The 17,980-nt window shown below is 36.0% G+C and overlaps 2 protein-coding genes across 6 annotated transcripts in view; one reads left to right on the top strand and one right to left on the bottom strand.

Moving 5' to 3' along the window:
- Positions 1-1,437: 1,437 nt before the first annotated feature.
- alg10.L (ALG10, alpha-1,2-glucosyltransferase L homeolog) lies at positions 1,438-11,726 on the bottom strand. 3 transcript variants are annotated; one of them, XM_018252624.2, is made up of 5 exons: positions 11,593-11,711; positions 9,506-9,604; positions 9,141-9,330; positions 7,361-7,558; positions 1,438-6,558 (listed from the first exon to the last, which is right to left on the bottom strand). In XM_018252624.2, exons 3-5 carry the CDS (start codon positions 9,303-9,305, stop codon positions 5,512-5,514), a joined length of 1,410 nt encoding a protein of 469 aa, XP_018108113.1. In that variant the 5' UTR covers positions 9,306-9,330; positions 9,506-9,604; positions 11,593-11,711; the 3' UTR covers positions 1,438-5,511. The 3 variants fall into 3 exon arrangements, with proteins under 3 accessions (XP_018108113.1, XP_018108112.1, XP_018108114.1); XM_018252623.2 differs by lacking the exon at positions 9,506-9,604 and having other exon boundaries at positions 11,593-11,726; XM_018252625.2 differs by lacking the exon at positions 9,506-9,604 and having other exon boundaries at positions 6,186-6,323; positions 11,593-11,726.
- Positions 11,660-17,980, top strand: part of tprkb.L (TP53RK binding protein L homeolog) — a 10,219-nt gene continuing 3,898 nt past the window's right edge. The window contains exons 1-4 of one of the 3 annotated variants that reach the window (XM_041585124.1): positions 11,660-11,779; positions 13,746-13,911; positions 14,566-14,688; positions 17,260-17,436. In XM_041585124.1, coding sequence (XP_041441058.1) covers positions 13,771-13,911; positions 14,566-14,688; positions 17,260-17,436 — 441 coding nt within the window. In that variant the 5' untranslated portion in view covers positions 11,660-11,779; positions 13,746-13,770. 3 annotated transcript variants of the gene reach the window in all.

The raw sequence follows: 17,980 nt of genomic DNA, 5'->3' as shown, positions 1-17,980 counted from the left end.
ACTAATCATTTTTTGAGTCTTATCTTAAGTATTAATACACCTATTGAGAAGTATATACTGGTCATAATAGAGATTTTAGAGTTTATATACTTATATACCACATAAATCAAATATATTGGCAGTGCAAAGGTCAACCTGCAAAATGTACGCTGTCCGTAAGAATATAGATTTAGTTACTTCAAAGGAGTAGAAAATATATTATAACTGGTAATCACTGGGGTATGCCAAAATATTAGGCATCCACCAATAATTATAATTGCTTACCTAACCATAAACCAATAAACATATATTAGGTAGTTGTTAGACTTAAAGTGGTGGAGATGCTGGCGTTATTGTTTTTATTTTATAATCATTTTTCTCTTGCTCCTCGGCTTCAACATTGTAAGAATGGATATATTTATTCTACAGGTATGAGATCCATTATCTGGAAACTAGTTAACCAAAAAGCTCAGAATTATGGAAAGGCCTTCTCCCATAGACTCCATTTTATCCAAAGAATCCCAATTTTTTTTAAAAAAATTCCTTTTTCTCTGTAATAATAATAAAATGTTACATTGTACTTGATCCCAATTAACAAGAGAGCTGAAAGAAAGCAAACGAAGAGGCAGAACTTGCTGCTAAGTGCTCTTTATTGCACACAACATGTTTCGGGCCCAGAGCCCTTTATCAAGTGCTTTGATCCAAGAGATTATGCATCCTTATTGGAAGCAATACCAGGGTGAATAGAATTATTATGCACAAAGATACTTCAGAAGTGAATTTGTATTTGCAAAAATTTTTACGAATTATGGGGGATGGTTTACCCTTGATTAATTCTCATTATAACTTTCATCCAAAATTCACTTAAGCCTGCTGAGATTCCTCCTAATTTTTGTTTTTCAAGGTAAGAATAGTACATTTGACATTTCCTACACAACACCCTTGTCAACAGATCTCACCGGGAAAAGCATTTCACCCCCCTCTGACTGTTTTCCAACCGAGCGCCCTTTAGAGTAAGAGGATACAAGCTCTGTGCATTCTAAGCTATTGCTCTAAAGCTCACAACATGAATATGAGAAAGAGCCTGGTTCTGCACCATTCAAACCACATTACAGATGCAATTACTTTCATTCTGTCCAATCTGTCTGCTTGCTGTCACCAACATGGCAAGCTGACAGGAATGATTCTTTGCTTATGTGTTTTGGAAAATTAAACATTTCCTTCAAGCGTTATTTACGGATGATAATAGAACTCAGGCAGGCAAACAAACAGGCAGATGTGACTGTGCAGAAGCTTGTATGCCACTCACCCCATACAGATTACAGATCAGACTGGCAGTGATGGTGGAGAGAAAAACAAGGGACAGTGTTCTTTCCTAAAGCATTCTTGCATTATTGCACATTTTATACCTTGGATTAATCTACTGCAAAATTAATTATAGGAATAGCCAGACACAGATGAAAATAAAGATTTTATTTAAAAATATATATTTGTATGTTTTAACAGTTGACAGAGTAAAATGAAAAATAGGAATTTATCACCAATAATTGACATAAAAAGAATAATTCCACCATTCAAAGGAATATCACCAGTACAAAGACAGTTAAAGTCTGCCATCTTGTGGCCCCTATTATTCTAGGAATTTAAGTAACCTAACACGGAACATGTTCTATCACATCCAAAAACGTCACATAACACCTTACATAACCATAAATGCAGCCGGTCTCATTGAAGTGCAAAAAGTTATCTTTTATGTAGTTGCATGGGCAATGATTGCCTCAGTTTAGAATGCTATAGGATTGCTTCCTGTGCTTCTTTTAATTATTTTCCCTGTTTTGGACTGGAAAAATGTTTAATACTTAAATGCCAAGAGGTATTTAGGAGGGAGGATGCAGACCTGAATGGATGAGGTGTGAACAGAATAAAAAGGCACAACAAACTGGATGAGAAGTGCAGGAAGGAAGCAAAGATTCTAGTGTTTAAAGAAAAAATACACTGAGTTATTTACTAAAATCAGAATTTATCTCATAATTTAACTAAAAAAATATTGACCAAACTCCCATCACCGATTTTGCCTTATTTATTAATGAAATAACTCTAATAAGTCAGATTTTTTTCAGATTATCAAGCTAAACCCAACGCAAACCACAATATCTTCAAATTGGGATAGGGGCATCTGCCATTGACTTATTTATGACCTCGATAGGAGGAAGATGGCGGATTTTTGGATTCTGGCTTTTTGCAGCATCGAGGTAATAAATCCAAGCTTTTTTTTGCCTTATAGTAGAAGTGACCACACTCCACAGCTGCAGTTGTGTGTTAAGGGAAATGCAGCTACCATAAAAGTACACCTTCAGGACTTTCAGGATTCTATAGTGGAGAACCAACATACTTTAACTCTAGATTATAAAAGTCTTCATTTACATATTAAGATGCTGTGATTGCACTCACTGGATACCTTTATCATAACTCATTACACAACAGAATTATTAAGAAGAATTAACAAGAATTTATTTTCGTTTATTTTTTCTGTACAGGTGAATTAAGTAGTGGTGCTGAATATATGAATTTATGACTTATAAAGGCGACCCCTGTTTTTTGATTTATTTATATTTAAGTACATCCACTGATTCAGCATCAATTACATTTATATACAGATTTGCAGAGAACTCCAGGATAATGACTGTTGTTTTTATAGAATTGTACATGTTGCAGTATAACACTGTGATTTATTGACTAGGTGGATTTTAAGTTTATTTATATAATTTTTTTGTGGATCTGTAGTAGAAGTTAGTGCCCGTTTCTATTGGTGTTTTATACAGTGTCAGTTTTGAGACTTCTGTGCCATCTGTGTACAGGAATTATTAGTAGCTAATCATCTTCTCTTTATCTTGCTTATTTCACTTTGCACAATCCTCCATTTATCAAGTTTTTATATATCACATAGATGTATATTGAACACCTGGGATTTTTTGATACATCACTTAGGAATATTGTTTCCATGTGTAGTTACATTTATTTGGCAAATAAGTTAAACATTGCTCAGTTTTATACAGTTGTAAATCAATGATAGACAGTTTTTTTTAAATACTTTTTAGTAGTCAGACGGTATGCTTCCATATTATGCAAAACAGGAGCATACATTTCTGATAATAGATTCCACTCATACAGCAAAAACTTCCAAGTTGTGCATTACTCTAGAGCTCAGTACTGCCATGACTCAAGCTAACAACACTGTAATTACACTGGTTCTTTCATGTTTTTGCTTCAAATAATTTCTCAGAACAGCACCATGATATTATAATACTCTGCTACATATAACACATAAAACTTGGTGCAGTTAAACAGAGATCTAAATTACTTAGGCCAAAGTCACACTAAGCGCATGCCCTGCTTCTCTCCGCCTGTGTTTTGTAGACAAGTGGAATTGGACCTGCTCCTGTATGTGTCTGTGTTTAGCTGACAGGCACAGCGTCGGCCTGCAGCTACACCTAAAGAAAAGTTAGTGGCAGATTTATTAAGGGTTGAATTGAAAATTCTAATTTTCGAATTCGAATTTCTGAGATTTTTTTTATGGCCAAAACTGTTACGTTCAACTAGGGAATTGTAAAAATTTGATTCAAGTTTTTTTTTAAATTTGATTTTTTAAATTTATCATACACTGGTCCTTTAAGAATTCGAATTCGTCTATTCGCCACATTAAACCTGCCTAATTGCTGTTTTAGCCTATGGAAGACGTCCTGGGATCAATTTGGAGTTGTTTGCAGCCTTCCAAACATTCACGGTTTTTTAGACGGAAAAAAAAAAACTCGAATTGAATTTGACTCAAATTTGCAGGTCGATCCTATTCACCCGAGTTTGAAAAATTAGATTTTTAGAATAAATTGCAATGGTCCAATTTCGAATTCATAGGAGTTTAAAATAACCCTTGATCTACATCAGGAGATCTCCCAGACAGGAATGTCACCTCCCCCCCACCCATCTAAAACTTTAATTTTTCCTTCTAATACCTCACCCCCCTTCCCCATACTACCCCTACTCTTATCCTCTTATCTTCACTCCCTCCTTTCCCTCTATTCTTGCTTTCCTCCTTTCCGTCTCAATGTACATGGCACAGAAGAACGACTCCACATCTCGACTCAGTGAAAGCTAACCGGATTTGGCAAACCTCTCAGAGACAGGACAGCAGGCGAGACATCGAGCGTTTTTTTTCACCTACTGTTCAGACTTTTGTCAAACTATATGTGTAGCTCAAGTAAAGCAACACTTTCACCTTGCTGATTCCGATATATTATCCTATGCTGCCATGTATAACAAACCTATGTTAAATCTTTCAAAATCAATAAAAATACTATTTAAAAAAAAAAATGCTGTTACTTACCCCCCCAGTCGTAGGTCTACTCACTAATTTACAATTTCTACATCCATGGACATGAATAAAAAAATGTAACGGCATATAAGTGTTAATAACCACCCAACATTCAGACATAACAGAATGACTGGTTATTGTAGTCTGATGCATTTGTACAAAAGATAACTATAATAAAAAAATCTAAAGGCTGCAATCTGTGTCAAAATAACTGAATTGAATTGCAGGGAACAACATTTTTTTTTGTTTGGCATATGAATATGACTTTAACGGTGGAAAAATTGTAATTTTTGTTTTACAATGAAAAGATGTATTTTAATTTAAACGGGAGTACAAATTGTCAGTTAATTATGTTCTTTACAAAAAAATCACTTATCTTAAATTGTCATTTTGCAAAAAAAATAACCCTTGATAAATCTGCAGCCTGAAAAGTAAATATCAGTTTCTGATAAATATTAGCTTCTTCAGTTCAACTGACTGGTGTGGGACTGGTGTATAAATTTTAGATGTCACCTCTCTGAAGAGTTACAATGTGCCATTGTGATAGAATTAGTAGAAGAGTTTATATGCCGAGAACTTCAGAACTGAAGAAGCTGTTCGGATGAGTAGTGAAAAGTCTTCAATGATTACTCAGCAAGTCCAGTTGTTTAAGATTTACCTATACTAGATGAAGAATAAAAATGTAGTCTAACCAAATTCAAAGGTGACCTAATCAACAGTTTAGCAGAAATTATTTTAAATGACAAGAAATGCATGGATTTGAATAGAACATTTAGGGCTAGTAGGAAAAAGAAAGCAGGAAAACTGACACTGTAGTTACAAAATTCCTTATATTATTAGTCTATTATTATTCATATCTTAGAAAAAACTATAACTAATGAAAATTGCAAGAGTGCTTAGAATAGCACTCTGGTCAATTTTACATTAATTTACTTTAAAGGTTTACATTTCCTTTAACTGAAACTGAATAGAAAAGGGAAGTAAGCAACAGTATTCAATGACTCTTTAGCCACTGCATTATGCAAATACACAAAACACTGGAGGCCTCTATTCCCAGTCCATCTTATTAATGCAGCCTGGACTGACCATGCAGCAGGTCAAATGAAGTGAAAAGAAAGTTCCTAACTTTCAATACAATTCTGTTGTAGGAATGGTCCATCGGTTTACCACATAAATCTCTGAACTTGTTCACTATCAGGCCACTGGAAAGTTTTATGCAAAAAGAAGTAAAATGAAAATATGTTCACGATCACATACAGTGCTAGCTCTAAGAGAATCTTAGATACTGAAGGGACAGGAATGTTTAGCCTAAAGATGAGGTACGGCACAATAAAATAACGAAACTCCAGCAATTTCTGAGGGACCACGGCAGCCAGCAAACAGGAGTAAAACATTAGTAACCAGAAAACGGACTTGCCCTTGAGACTGTCTGCAAAACTCCATGCAGCAAAGAGATAGCCTGGAACCAACAAGTGTTTTACCATCTCATGTCGCTGAAAGATTTTTCTCCATACATAGAATGTGTAGTGTCGGTTATCTGCTAGCAAATATTTATGGATATGGGTGAATTTCCAAATTAGAATGACGGAGATGCCAGCTAATGCCATATAAATCAGAGGTCGCTTCCAAACAGATTTAATGAAGTCCTTCAGCTTTTGAGGGCAAAAGAGATGAGAAAATGAAAAAACAAGTGTAAAAGAAAGGAAATAGAAAAGCTGCGGGAAATTTAAGCAGGCCTCGTGGCTTGTTTTATCTCCAACAACTATTCCACCATTGAATGCCAGAAAAGCAAAAAACCCAAGAACTAAAGCAATATATGGCCATGTTAGTTGGACAAGCATGAATATATTCCTCACAGACAAGCAGTACTGGAAAAGAAACACTAAAGCTTGCACTGCTTCAGAAAATGATACCCTGGCAGAAGGCTTTTCATCTCGTTTCTTGAGGTGAGTTTTCCATGCTTCTGTTAGTTTTTCTGAAATGACATTTCCAGCACAGAATATAATCCATATGATGTTTGTCTGGCGAAAAAAGAAAGCACACAGACCCAAGAGACCTGCACTTTTATGGTTCCCATACAGACACATTAAGTATGCAAAGAGAACAAAAAAGGTAGATCCAGCATCTGTATAGTAGAGAAATGTGAAAAAATAGAGAGTTGGAAAAACATATAAAGTCAGGGTGGACAAGATTTTTTTGATGCTTGAAACCTGGGGCAGAAAATAAAAATGGATAAAATTGTTAATTTTGATATTCTTCAAAATTATATTTTGTGAAAAATACTGTATAATCAAACTATAATGAATGTGGCCCTCCAGCTTTTGTCCAGTATCCTTAGCTAGACTCTAAATTTTAACATTTTAACATTTTAACATTTTTCTGCCAGTGGAGAAACCATCCATGACCATTGTGGAATGGAATTTTTTTTTGTGGAAAAGCAAACACACCTGCCCTTCCCGCTGATTTAATGGGAGCTTACAGGTGTTTGTTCTCAGTCAAAAAATAATGTCTGCTTTCAACAACACCTATCTATTTAGTCAATCCTACTTATGTCCTATTATCTCCTGATCCACTCAGTAGACAACATGGCTGCAGGCCCTACTGCTGGCAGAAAATCTGACTAATTTTAACCTCACAGCAGAGTAAACAAGTTTTTTATTTATTAAAACAAATTAACTTTAATTACTGCATTGATTTAAAGTAAATTACAAATGAGGTATTTATTTAGAAACTTTATTCTAATTTGAATTACCACTTGAAAGACAAAGCCTTCAATGTAAGAATCCAAAGTTAAAAAAAAAAAGAAGTACATTTCCATTCTTCAAGAAAAACGTATTTGTCAATTCAATCTAAAGCACTGCACACAAGTAAGGACTTCTAATCATGTTTTCTTGTGTTATAAAGATACTTGGGATTCTATTAATTTATTTCGTGTATATTAAGGGCTTATATTTGTGTTATTAAACATTAAAAGCAATCTAGTATCAAAGCTTAGCAGTATTCAAAACTTACCTTGTTTTTGCAGTTTATCTTGCAAAGAATTAAATAGAGCATGTATAAATTGCCTAAGCTGAAAAGAAGGTTAACGAACCGCAGCATCCCAGAGGAGCAAGCTACATTTTTGCTCCATCCAAAGAGCCAAGAAGCTGGTTTGACCATGCCAACAGATGCTAGATATAAGCCAGGAAGGGTTGTGATCATTGGATCCCACTGAAAACAAATACATGTATAAATAGTTAAAATTGCAAGAACAAAGATACGTCTTTTGCATTTTAATATAATAAAACATGTATGTCTGGACCTTTTCTATTGGGATTAAGTTGAGAAGTCTGCAGCTTTGATATGCTCATATATATATATATATATATATATATATATATATATATATATATATATATATATATATATATATATATATATATATATATATATATATATATATATATATATATATATATATATATATACACACAATGTTAGGTTAATTTTATTCTACACTGTAATAAATATTCTATAGCATCACACAATGGGTATGTGTAGGTTTACAGTTCAGATTGTAATATCTCTAGTTTGAGGCAGAATACATTTTAATAGTAAGCTGAAGTGCTAACTGCATTCCTCAATTAATGCTTTGTCAGGTTTATCATTGGATGCCGATATATATATATATATTTGTCTGTGTTTGAGCATCCTTGTACTTTGAGTAGAGAGGTGGTGGTTTGTTCTAATCGACTATGTCCATTGATGGACTGTCCTGCCATAATGGCTATAATATTGTTCTGGTAAACACAGTTAGGGGGTAATTTATCAAAATATCGAGTTTGTGGGTTTTTTTCTACCTCAAATAAACTCACAACTTGGATGTTTGCTTATTTATAAGTTGAAAAAACTCAACTGAATACAATCAGGGGGGAAACTAGAATACATCGAATTGATCAAGTTTTCAAGCGAAAACCACTGTAAAAAACAGAAATCATGAAGGCAAAACACATCTTTAAATGGTTCAGGGGACCTCTGCCATTGACTTCTGCATGACCTCTACTTTTTAGCAGCTTCAGGGCATGATAAATCTAGAAAAAGTCATTTTTCCCCCTGAAAAATTCATGTTTTAAGTGAAACTACCCTTGCAAAACTCGAATTTTTCAGGAAACGTGCAGCTCGACCTTTAATTTATTAACCCTTTAATTCACTGTGCGGATACTGATGATCTTGGAGATCACCAATTTAGGTCAGCTGTGTTTAACTGAAAGACAAAACTCCAGACAAACTCTTTTTTTGTTTCTTTTACAATGAAAGCAAATGCAATTTTAAGCTTAAACCTTCCAATACATTAATTAACATTTTTTTTGCGTTTTATAGTTATTTGAAAATGAATTTGCTATTAAAAGCAGATCCTGTCTGGTGTCAGACTCAGACAAAACAAAGGAAAAACACAAACTGCTTTCACTTGCAACTAAACCATTTTTAATTAATGTATGTTGAATATTTGCTTAGAACTGAATATTCTTTCATTATGCAAAAAAAATCTTTTTGGGTTGTGAAACACCTTTAAATGAGCTTTTATTGCTCCAAGCTAATGCAAGCACCCAAAATGCCTTTGTATGACATAACCAGTTTACAGTACTAAGGATGGTAATCATGTTGTAGAACAATTTCTCCCCTAGTATGTAGGCACTATTTTTCATCCATTAGTATGACAGGGCAATTATGGGAAAGCTATGAATAGGAAATAGCTAAAATGAATACAGTTCGCTGAATACCATATTCAATGCCATATAGTCAAGGGTGTTACCTGGTTAAAGTGGCCTTGGCAATAAAGTTGTGCTTGGGGGATGTGAAAGATCTCATCCATGTAAGGATCCCTCTGTTCACGGGTGATTTTGGAGAATAGTAAACTGGAGAGCAAAAAGCAGCCGCTAAACAGGGCAGAGAAGTAGTAACCTTCAAGCTTGTCCATATTATATTTCTGAAAAGTGTATAACCTGTAAAGAAAATTAATTTAGCAAATAATCACAACATGTTTAACCACTCTGTTGGACTTTTTTTTTTATTTTTTTTTTTAGAGAATCTATAAGCAAACTATTATATTCAAATGAAAGTGGAGAATTTGTGAATCTGAGTTTTTTTTTTAATATTTGAATAAACTCGAAAACTTACCTAACATGAATGTATGCTTATTTATAAAGAAACTGAAATATAGAAAACTTGAATGCTGTGAATTTGTATCCTGCTCATCATTTTAAATGGATCTATCAACTGTTAAAAAAAAATTCAAAACACTTGAATACTCCCATTGACTTCTACATGAATTAGCTTTAAATGCAGAATTTATACATTTGAGATTTTGCGCTTAATAAATGTAAGTTTTGAAACCTTAGAATTTGAAAACTTGGATCAAAGTAGAAATCCAAATTGCAATGTGGATGAATCAGCCTCTAATATAGTGCAGAAAAATACGAAACTAAAAATGATACAAGGTATAGGAAAGGCATAAGAACACATCATAATGTTTTGACCATCAGTCACACAAGGCTCATTAACACAATGGGGAGCAATTTGTCTTTAAAATGACTTGATCACTTGGAGATTCAGCTTATGGCTTCCAGTTTACAAACTGTTCTTGTTATTAAATGTTGCATCAGGATCAGCCCTAGTTTGAATAGTGTCCTGTGCAAATTAGGGAAAGAGGGCGCCCTTGGCATTTAGCAGTCCACCAATTACAGTGCTCCCCTAAATTACTGCTCAAGCACAGGCTAAACCGGCTTGTACATTCTAAACACAAGTTAGTTATAGTATATAAAAAAAAATTAAATGCTGGTGTACTTGTATTAAAAAGATACTGACACCAGAAAGTATACCTTTTTTTACATCTATCTTAATATTGGCCTTCCATGCGACTTATAATTTTGCCATAAAGTATTTGCACAATGCTTTTACATCTGATTTCCCGTGTTTGTCTAAGAGGGGCTATACTTTTGCAGCAGGAGTCCGTTAGCATTAGAAACTTTAACTGACAGGCTGAGATGGGACAGTCTAGTTGGCAAAACAGTAATGTTTAGGAAATTCAACTAACATTGACTTACAAAAACCAAACCTCTCAGCAATAAACGATCAACATGACCTATAGGTAACTTTTAATGTACATTCAAAGTAGTTTTTTAGCGTCAGTATCACTTTAATACAGAAGTAAAAGAATAATGACTGTTCTGACACCCCAGCACTATTTTATACAACCAATAAATAAATAGAATTCTAAGCAACTTTTTTTTTTTAGTTGTTCATTGGAATTTTTCAAAGGTGTTAACATTATTTATAAAAGAAATTGCTATTGAGTCTTAAAGGAACAGTTAAGGGTAAAACTAAAAACTGTGTAAATAGATAGTCTGTGCAAAATAAAAAATGTTTCTAATATAGTTAAGTTAGCCAAAATGTAATGTATAAAGGCTGGAGTGACCGGATGTCTAACAACAGAAAATAACTTATAACTTCCTGCTTTTCAGCTCGCTAACTCTGAGTTAGTCAGCGACTTCAAGGGGGGCCACATCAGTGGCGCAACTACCGGGGGAGCAGGGGGTGCGATTGGGCCAGGGCCCGCACCCCTCAGGGCCCCCCGGCAGCTCACGTGCCACGAATTCCGGGCTGATTACCGGGCAGTTCCGGGTGTACGGAGGGGGGCCTGGCAGCGCGTCCCGCGCCAGGGCCCGCCCGCCTCTAGTTACGTCACTGGGCCACATGGTACATATCTGCTCAGTGAGTGCAAAGCAGGAAGTAGTTTTCTATTCTGTCAGACATCCAGTCACTCCCGCCTTTATAGATTAGATTTTAGTTTAACTAACTATATCAGAAACATGTTTTATTTTGCACAGACCATCTATTTACCTAGCTTTTATTTTTATACTGAACAATTCATTTAAAACAACGTCCAGTGCCTTCTGCTACATTGTTTTTAAGTGCTAAACAAACTGCTTTTCAATAGATAATTCTATGACATTTCGGCGTATATTGGAGGGTTCCTTAGAAGACTGCTACGTTCGTTCATGATACAGAAATAATTTTTCAGTTACTCTTCCTTTATCGCAACGAAGCTGCCGTGCAAGTACATATTTCAGTAAACTAGCAGGGCTGCACATCTATTTTCTATGGATCTGAGTTATTATATACTCCATATGTGGAAAATGGTAAGCGCAAATTCCTACTTTGTAGCCTGCCAGGCACCTGCCCCTGGAAACGACAGACTTACTCACCAAGCATATAGCAAAACTATACGTATTGCTTCTTCCTGTGCTGTGCATCCGATTACTGCACGGTCTACGGCATTACATACACTCAGTCATAGGCGCCACGGACCTTACCCGGAAGTGTGTTGCACGTATAGCAGTCCGACTGAAAACAAAGCTTCGTTCTACGTTCTGCCGATTTCCAATGCAGAGTGTGAGTCTTTCAGGAGTGATAGTAGAGTATATTACTAGTGACTTATCGCTGACATTACCCAGGCGTGTTACACAGTATTACAGCAGGGGGAAGAAGACAAGGGTGAGGACAAAGGCTATTGCCGAACTTTACCTTCCTCGGTTTGTCTGCGTTGTTACCCTATATATTTATATATCCACATATTTATTTATTTACCGATATCCATCATCCGTTCCTGTGCCCCAGTGAAGCTTAAAATCTAAGGTCTCTATTATCACATTTACACACATAAGGCTGCTTGCATCCCTTTTTGGTCTGTGGGTGTTTTATAGATGGTGTAAGTACTGCAGTTATTGGGCCATGTGTTCTAGAAGGTACTTTACGCGAAATGGGAACTGGTACTATAATGAACCTGGTACTATAAGGGTAGGACTCCACCGGTGATTTTGGCTTGATCCGCAGGCGTCAAGTCGGATACGACAGAAATAAGGTAAGTAATAGTATTGTCGGATGGTGTTGCAGCGTTGATCCAATGCGACACGACTGTCGGATGCAGACACCACATCTGCATTCGACAGTCGTGTCGCATCAGATCACCGCTGCAACATTTCCATCTTTTACCTTATTTCCGTCACATCCGACTTGACAACTGTGTTTTTGCGCAGCGCATCGGATCGCGCGGAAATCGCCCATGGAGTTCCTCCCTTATGCCTACAATAGGAGGGACAGTTATGCAGTATGGCATCAGAGAAGTCATAGCATACATTAAAGGGGTGGTTCGCCTCTAACAGGCCCGGATTTGTGGCAAGGCCACATAGGCCTATGCCTAGGGTGGCACAATTTCAGGGGCGGCCCAGCCGCATCAGTAACTAGCACTGGAGACTCACGTCAGTCTCCAGTGCTGTTCCCAAGTGTTAAGATGTGCGCATACGCGCGCACACACTGAGGGGGAAGAGGACGGCACCTGGAAGGGGAGGGACATCGATGGACAGGGGGAAGCGGAAGTGGAAGCGACAGTGCTGGACAGGGGGAAGCGAAGGGGACGGCACAGTGCTGTTCCAGAGTGTTAAGCTATGCGCATGCGCACGCACAAAAAGCGGAAGGCCCTGGAAGGCAAGGGGACATCGCTGGACAGGGCGAAACTGGAAGTGGAGGTAACAGTGCTGGACAGGGGAAGCGAAGGGGACGGCACCGGCAGGGGAGCGGGGGCGATGAGTAGAGCCGGCCTAGGGTCGGCAAGTTTGTAAATCCGGGCCTGGCCTCTGAGTTAACTTTTAGTATATTACAGAATTAATAATTTTAAGAGACGTTTCAGGTGGTCTTCACTTTTTCTTTTTTATATTTTTTGAATTATTTGCCTTTTTCTTCTGACTATCCAGCTTTCAAATGGGGGTCACTGACCCCATCTAAAAACAAATGCTCTGTATGATTACAAATCTATTATTAATGCTACTTTTAATTACTCCTCTTTCTGCTCAGGCCCTCTCCTATTTCACATTCCAGTCTCATTCGAATCAATGCTTTGTTGCTGGACCATAGCAGCCAGATTGCTGAAATTGCAAACTGGAGAGCTGCTGAATAAAAAGCTAATTAACTCAAAAACCACAAATAATAAAAAATGAAAACCAACTGCAGTTTGTCTTAGAATATCACTCTCTGCATGATACTAAAAGTTGATTTAAAGGTGAACTACCCTTCTGCACTGTTTAAAATAATTTACACCTGAAAAAGGGTGTTAGTGTACAATAATTGGCAAATTTCCGCCAGCCAATTGCCATAATTAACAATGTTGTTTTACACTATCATTTCTATGGTGTAACCCTAACATGGCAAGTAAAGTCTGGTGTAAAAAAAAAAAAAAAAAAAAAAACAGCGATAAGTAATACCTTCTACATGGAGTCTGAACATTGTTGTTTACCAACTGTAAAATGCTAAATTCTTTTCCTGCCATGGTTGCATATATTTTATTCCTTTTCACTCTCTGCAGAGCAAATGAACATCATTGCGTCACAATGACTGAAACATATGAACTGGAATTATTTCCTGAGTGGAAGGTGACACTGTTATTGTTTAAAAATGTACAAAATTCAGCAGATTTAAGAAGAAAAGCAATTGATGGATCTATTGATGGTACTTTGCTAAATCCTGCAATGGTAATCTTTTTTTATTATGTTTACCTGTTCTCTTGTAGCCGTAGAAATGCTGTGTTCTGTACACCGTGTTCTGTAAGGAAATGCTTCTATGTGCATTTTGTACACTCCAGTGGAAGAAATACAGTATTGAAATTCTACAGCTGATATACTCCTATTATGCAGACTGTATATTATCTTATGTATCAGGCACAACCTGTCTGATGGACTTTGTGTATACCTTCACTGGAGTTTCCCCTATTGTATTTGGTTTCTATTTAGATTTGTCCTGGTGATGCAATTTTTGCAAGTTCTGGGTTACTTCTTTAACATGGTAGCTTATTGCATGTTATCAGTTCTTGTTTACTGTGTTTATTGCAATATACATCCCTGTAGTTATTGCATCTCCTTATATTTCTTGTCCAGTTTCACCTCATCCTAATTCTTCAGTAAATTCTACAGGCTTCAACCTATAGTCTAAATTATCGTGTAATTAGTTTTAGTGCATGCCAAATAAAAATCACAGCTTCTAACAACAGTTGACAAAATAATAAATTCACTTGATAAAACACTTCACTTATAGCTCTGTTTTCTTCAAGTATATTACTTTGATGATGTAAGGTATAATACAACTGATAAGACAGAAAATATTAATAAGCATATTTTTTATTCCTGCAGATTGTTGATCCATTTCAAATTCTTGTAGCAGTAAACAAAGCAATCCATCTGCAGATGTTGGGAAAAATGAAGACAAGAACCCTTAATTCAGAGATTCTCTTCAACCTATCTCCTACAAATAATGTAAGTTTAGCTATACAAATCATGCCTTGTCACGTAAGACAGATATAACACAGTCTGTTGATACAAGTCATTCTGTAAAGCTGGGATACATATATTAAGTCAAGTCATTCTTTAAAGCTGACTCAAATCAATTTAAAGGGAATCAACTATATATAATATTAATTTATATTTAGGGTATATTTAGAGTTAATCTTGCCGAGTGCAAGAGAGATAGGTACAACTACATGCAGCAGTAGGTTTAATACAAGATGATTTAATAATTACTGCTTTATTTAAGGAATAATGTTTAAGGGCAACACTCAAACCTTCATCAGACAGAATAGCATTAGGTAAAGTCATGGATACTACAGCCCTTTTCAAAAAGCAAGGCTTTAATGAGGGGAGCAAATAAGTGGGGTACACATAGCCATAAACCTGCTTCCCAATAATGTTGTATATTGACACCATGATATATCTTTGTTAATATTTAACTGGGATGATACTCTGAAATCACAAACCTGTAAAATCTAAGCATGAAATCACTGGCTTCCCTGAGGTTTTGTGTAGGAGCACAATTATAATTATATTGCACCATATTTCCCAAAGTTATGTCACTTCTAAAATATAGTGCCATGACTTGTGGCTTATGAATTCAACAACATTTTGTGGTTAAATTGGATTAGATTGCACTGAAATCTCCTTGCAGACAAATCAGGATCCGGTTTGTGGGATTAAAGGGGCTATTCACCTTCCAAACACTTTTTTCAGTTCAGTTGTTTTCAGACTTTTTTTCAATTACTTTCCATTATTTATTTTTGACCATTTTTACAAAATCTAAGTTTAAAGTTGAATGTTCCTGTCTCTGCTGTTTCAGTCTGGCAGCTCAGTAATTCAGGATGCAGACTCTAAACTGTTACATTTAGGGGCCGATTCACTAAGGGTCGAAAATATCGAGGGTTAATTAACCCTCGATATTCGACTAGGAATTAAAATCCTTCGACTTCGAATTTCGAAGTCGAAGGATTTAGTGCAGATAGTTCGATCGAAGGATAATTCCTTCGATCGAACGATAAAATCCTTCGAATCGAACGATTCGAAGAATTTTAATCCAACGATGAAGGAATATCCTTCGATCAAAAAAAGTTAGCAAAGCCTATGGGGACCTTCCCCATAGGCTAACATTGACTTCGGTAGCTTTTAGATGGTGAACTAGGGGGTCGAAGTTTTTTTTAAAGAGACAGTACTTCGACTATTGAATGGTCGAATAGTCGAACGATTTTTACTTCGAAATCCTTCGATTCGAAGGTCGAAGTAGCCCATTCGATGGTCGAAGTAGCCCAAAAAAAACTTCGAAATTCGAAGTTTTTTACCTTCGAATCCTTCACTCGAAGTTAGTGAATCGGACCCCAAGTTTCAGCAGCATCTCTGGAGTATTAGCAACTATTGTATCCATTCTAACAGCTGCCTTTATTGAAACCCAGAGATTCTGCTCAGCAGGGACAAAGAAAAGAAATGTATCAACTAAATGTATCAATTTAGAACAGTTAGCAGGGTCGGCGACCTCCCCCTCCCAGAGCTGCTTTAGAAGGTGAAAAAGTACACTTTACACTTCAATATTAGAAAAACGGTGACATATTGAAAATAGAAAGTAAATGGAAAAAGTTTTTATTTCTGGTGATCTATCTGAAAACAACTAGTTGTTTGAAGACGAACCACCCCTTTAAAACGGTGGGTCTCCATGTCGGTCATGGGTCTACCAGACTAGATTAATACCATGGTTTTGGGATAAAATGCCCCTGGATGAGTTATGCACTGCGTTGGATACTATTGACCATACCCCAAATGGATTCCTCATTACCTTTGCTTCACCATTAAAATTAAATGGTTTGTATTGTACTAAAAGTCAGTGTTTTCATTTCAACATCACTCTTTAGGGTCCCGCAACTAATGAATGATTATGCTCTTTGGTCAAAAATTACCAAATTTTATGAAATAACCCTTCCCTGCTTGTGTAGAAAATATGAGAAACCGTATCTTCTCACCTCCTCTTTTTTTCTCTAACGCTCTCTTTTCTCACTGTCCTAAATATGCACACAGATTTTATCATTTGAAACAGATTCTAGGCATCAGAACCACATCCCCTCCCTCCTAGAATGTTTCACCCTGGTTCAAAACATAGGCCAGCAGTAGGGAGGTAAAAAAATGTTCCACGCTAAAGCAAAATTTACCCTCTGATTTATTATCCTGAAATTAATTTTGATGGTGCCTGAAACCGATGTTTAAAACAGGTTTATAGCTGTAGATACCATGACAGCAGCTCTTTCAGCAGCCCGTGTTTTGAATGGACCTTTACTTGTGGACATGTACTACTCATGTCAAAAGAAAGTTATTGAAAATTTGAAAAAAAATATTCAGGAAAGTACGTCAGAAGACTAGCTGCTTGAGGGGTCTTCACAGGGTGCAAATAAAAGTGTGCGCAAACATACTTTTTAATAACAATGTTTTATTTTAAGAAGTTAAGGAAATGAATACGTGCAAACAAAGTAGAGCTAAATAAAGAAGTATAACAAAATGAATGTCTTTTCCGTTTAGATTTCAGAAGCTTTTAAAAAATTTGGCCTGGCTGACAATGATTCTGGAGTTCTTGTTGTTTTGACTGAAGATGGGACTAAAACACTACAATCTCAAGAAATAATCTCTCAGATTGATGGCCAGCAGGTTTCTCTAACTGCACTGACAGAGTTCACAGACATTCAAAAAGTAAAAAAGGTACACCACACTACCAGATCAATAGAGCATGCCTTTACTAAATTCTTTTATCTTTTATTTCTGCTTGAGATACACAAAAACACTGCAGCACGCACAAGCTCCAATTGGCCTGATTGCATTCTGTATCAAACTGCTCAACTGTTTTTGCATTCTAAAATTTTATTTGAAGCTACTTTACAATATACTGTATATTGATTCAAGATTTCCAGTGGTTTTAAAGTTACTGTTAAATGACAAAACAATATTACTTTATACTAATATATTTATAAATAGAAAATAAAAAAAAAATAAAGTATTATTTACAGATTGATAACATACAGATCTTTCCTAAAATCCCTTCCTCTTTTGATTCTAAAGCTGGTCATACATTTGAAGATGAAGAAGTCCAAATGTCTAAAAAAAAAAAAAAGGTCCAATGGGATCAGCACAGCTCCCATTAACTTCTATAGGAACTCGACTTGCGCTTTGCTTTTGTATTGAGTTTTTCCTGTTTTTTACACTTAATAAATCTCAAATTTTTAGAGTTTTAGAGAAAAACATGTAA

This window comes from Xenopus laevis, chromosome 3L, assembly GCF_017654675.1.
Source record: "Xenopus laevis strain J_2021 chromosome 3L, Xenopus_laevis_v10.1, whole genome shotgun sequence".
Lineage (NCBI taxonomy): Eukaryota > Metazoa > Chordata > Amphibia > Anura > Pipidae > Xenopus > Xenopus laevis.
This window is presented reverse-complemented; position numbering and strand designations above follow the sequence as displayed.

Bases quoted from the DNA above. Each gene is read 5' to 3' on its own strand.
- alg10.L (XM_018252623.2), bottom strand. From the start codon at position 9,305: ATGGACAAGCTTGAAGGTTACTACTTCTCTGCCCTGTTTAGCGGCTGC. The intron at 7,559-9,140 runs GTAACACCCTTG...ATTTGTTTTCAG, and splicing joins GCCAAGGCCACTTTAACCAG to TGGGATCCAATGATCACAAC. The intron at 6,559-7,360 runs GTAAGTTTTGAA...TTTCTGCCCCAG, and splicing joins AGATAAACTGCAAAAACAAG to GTTTCAAGCATCAAAAAAAT.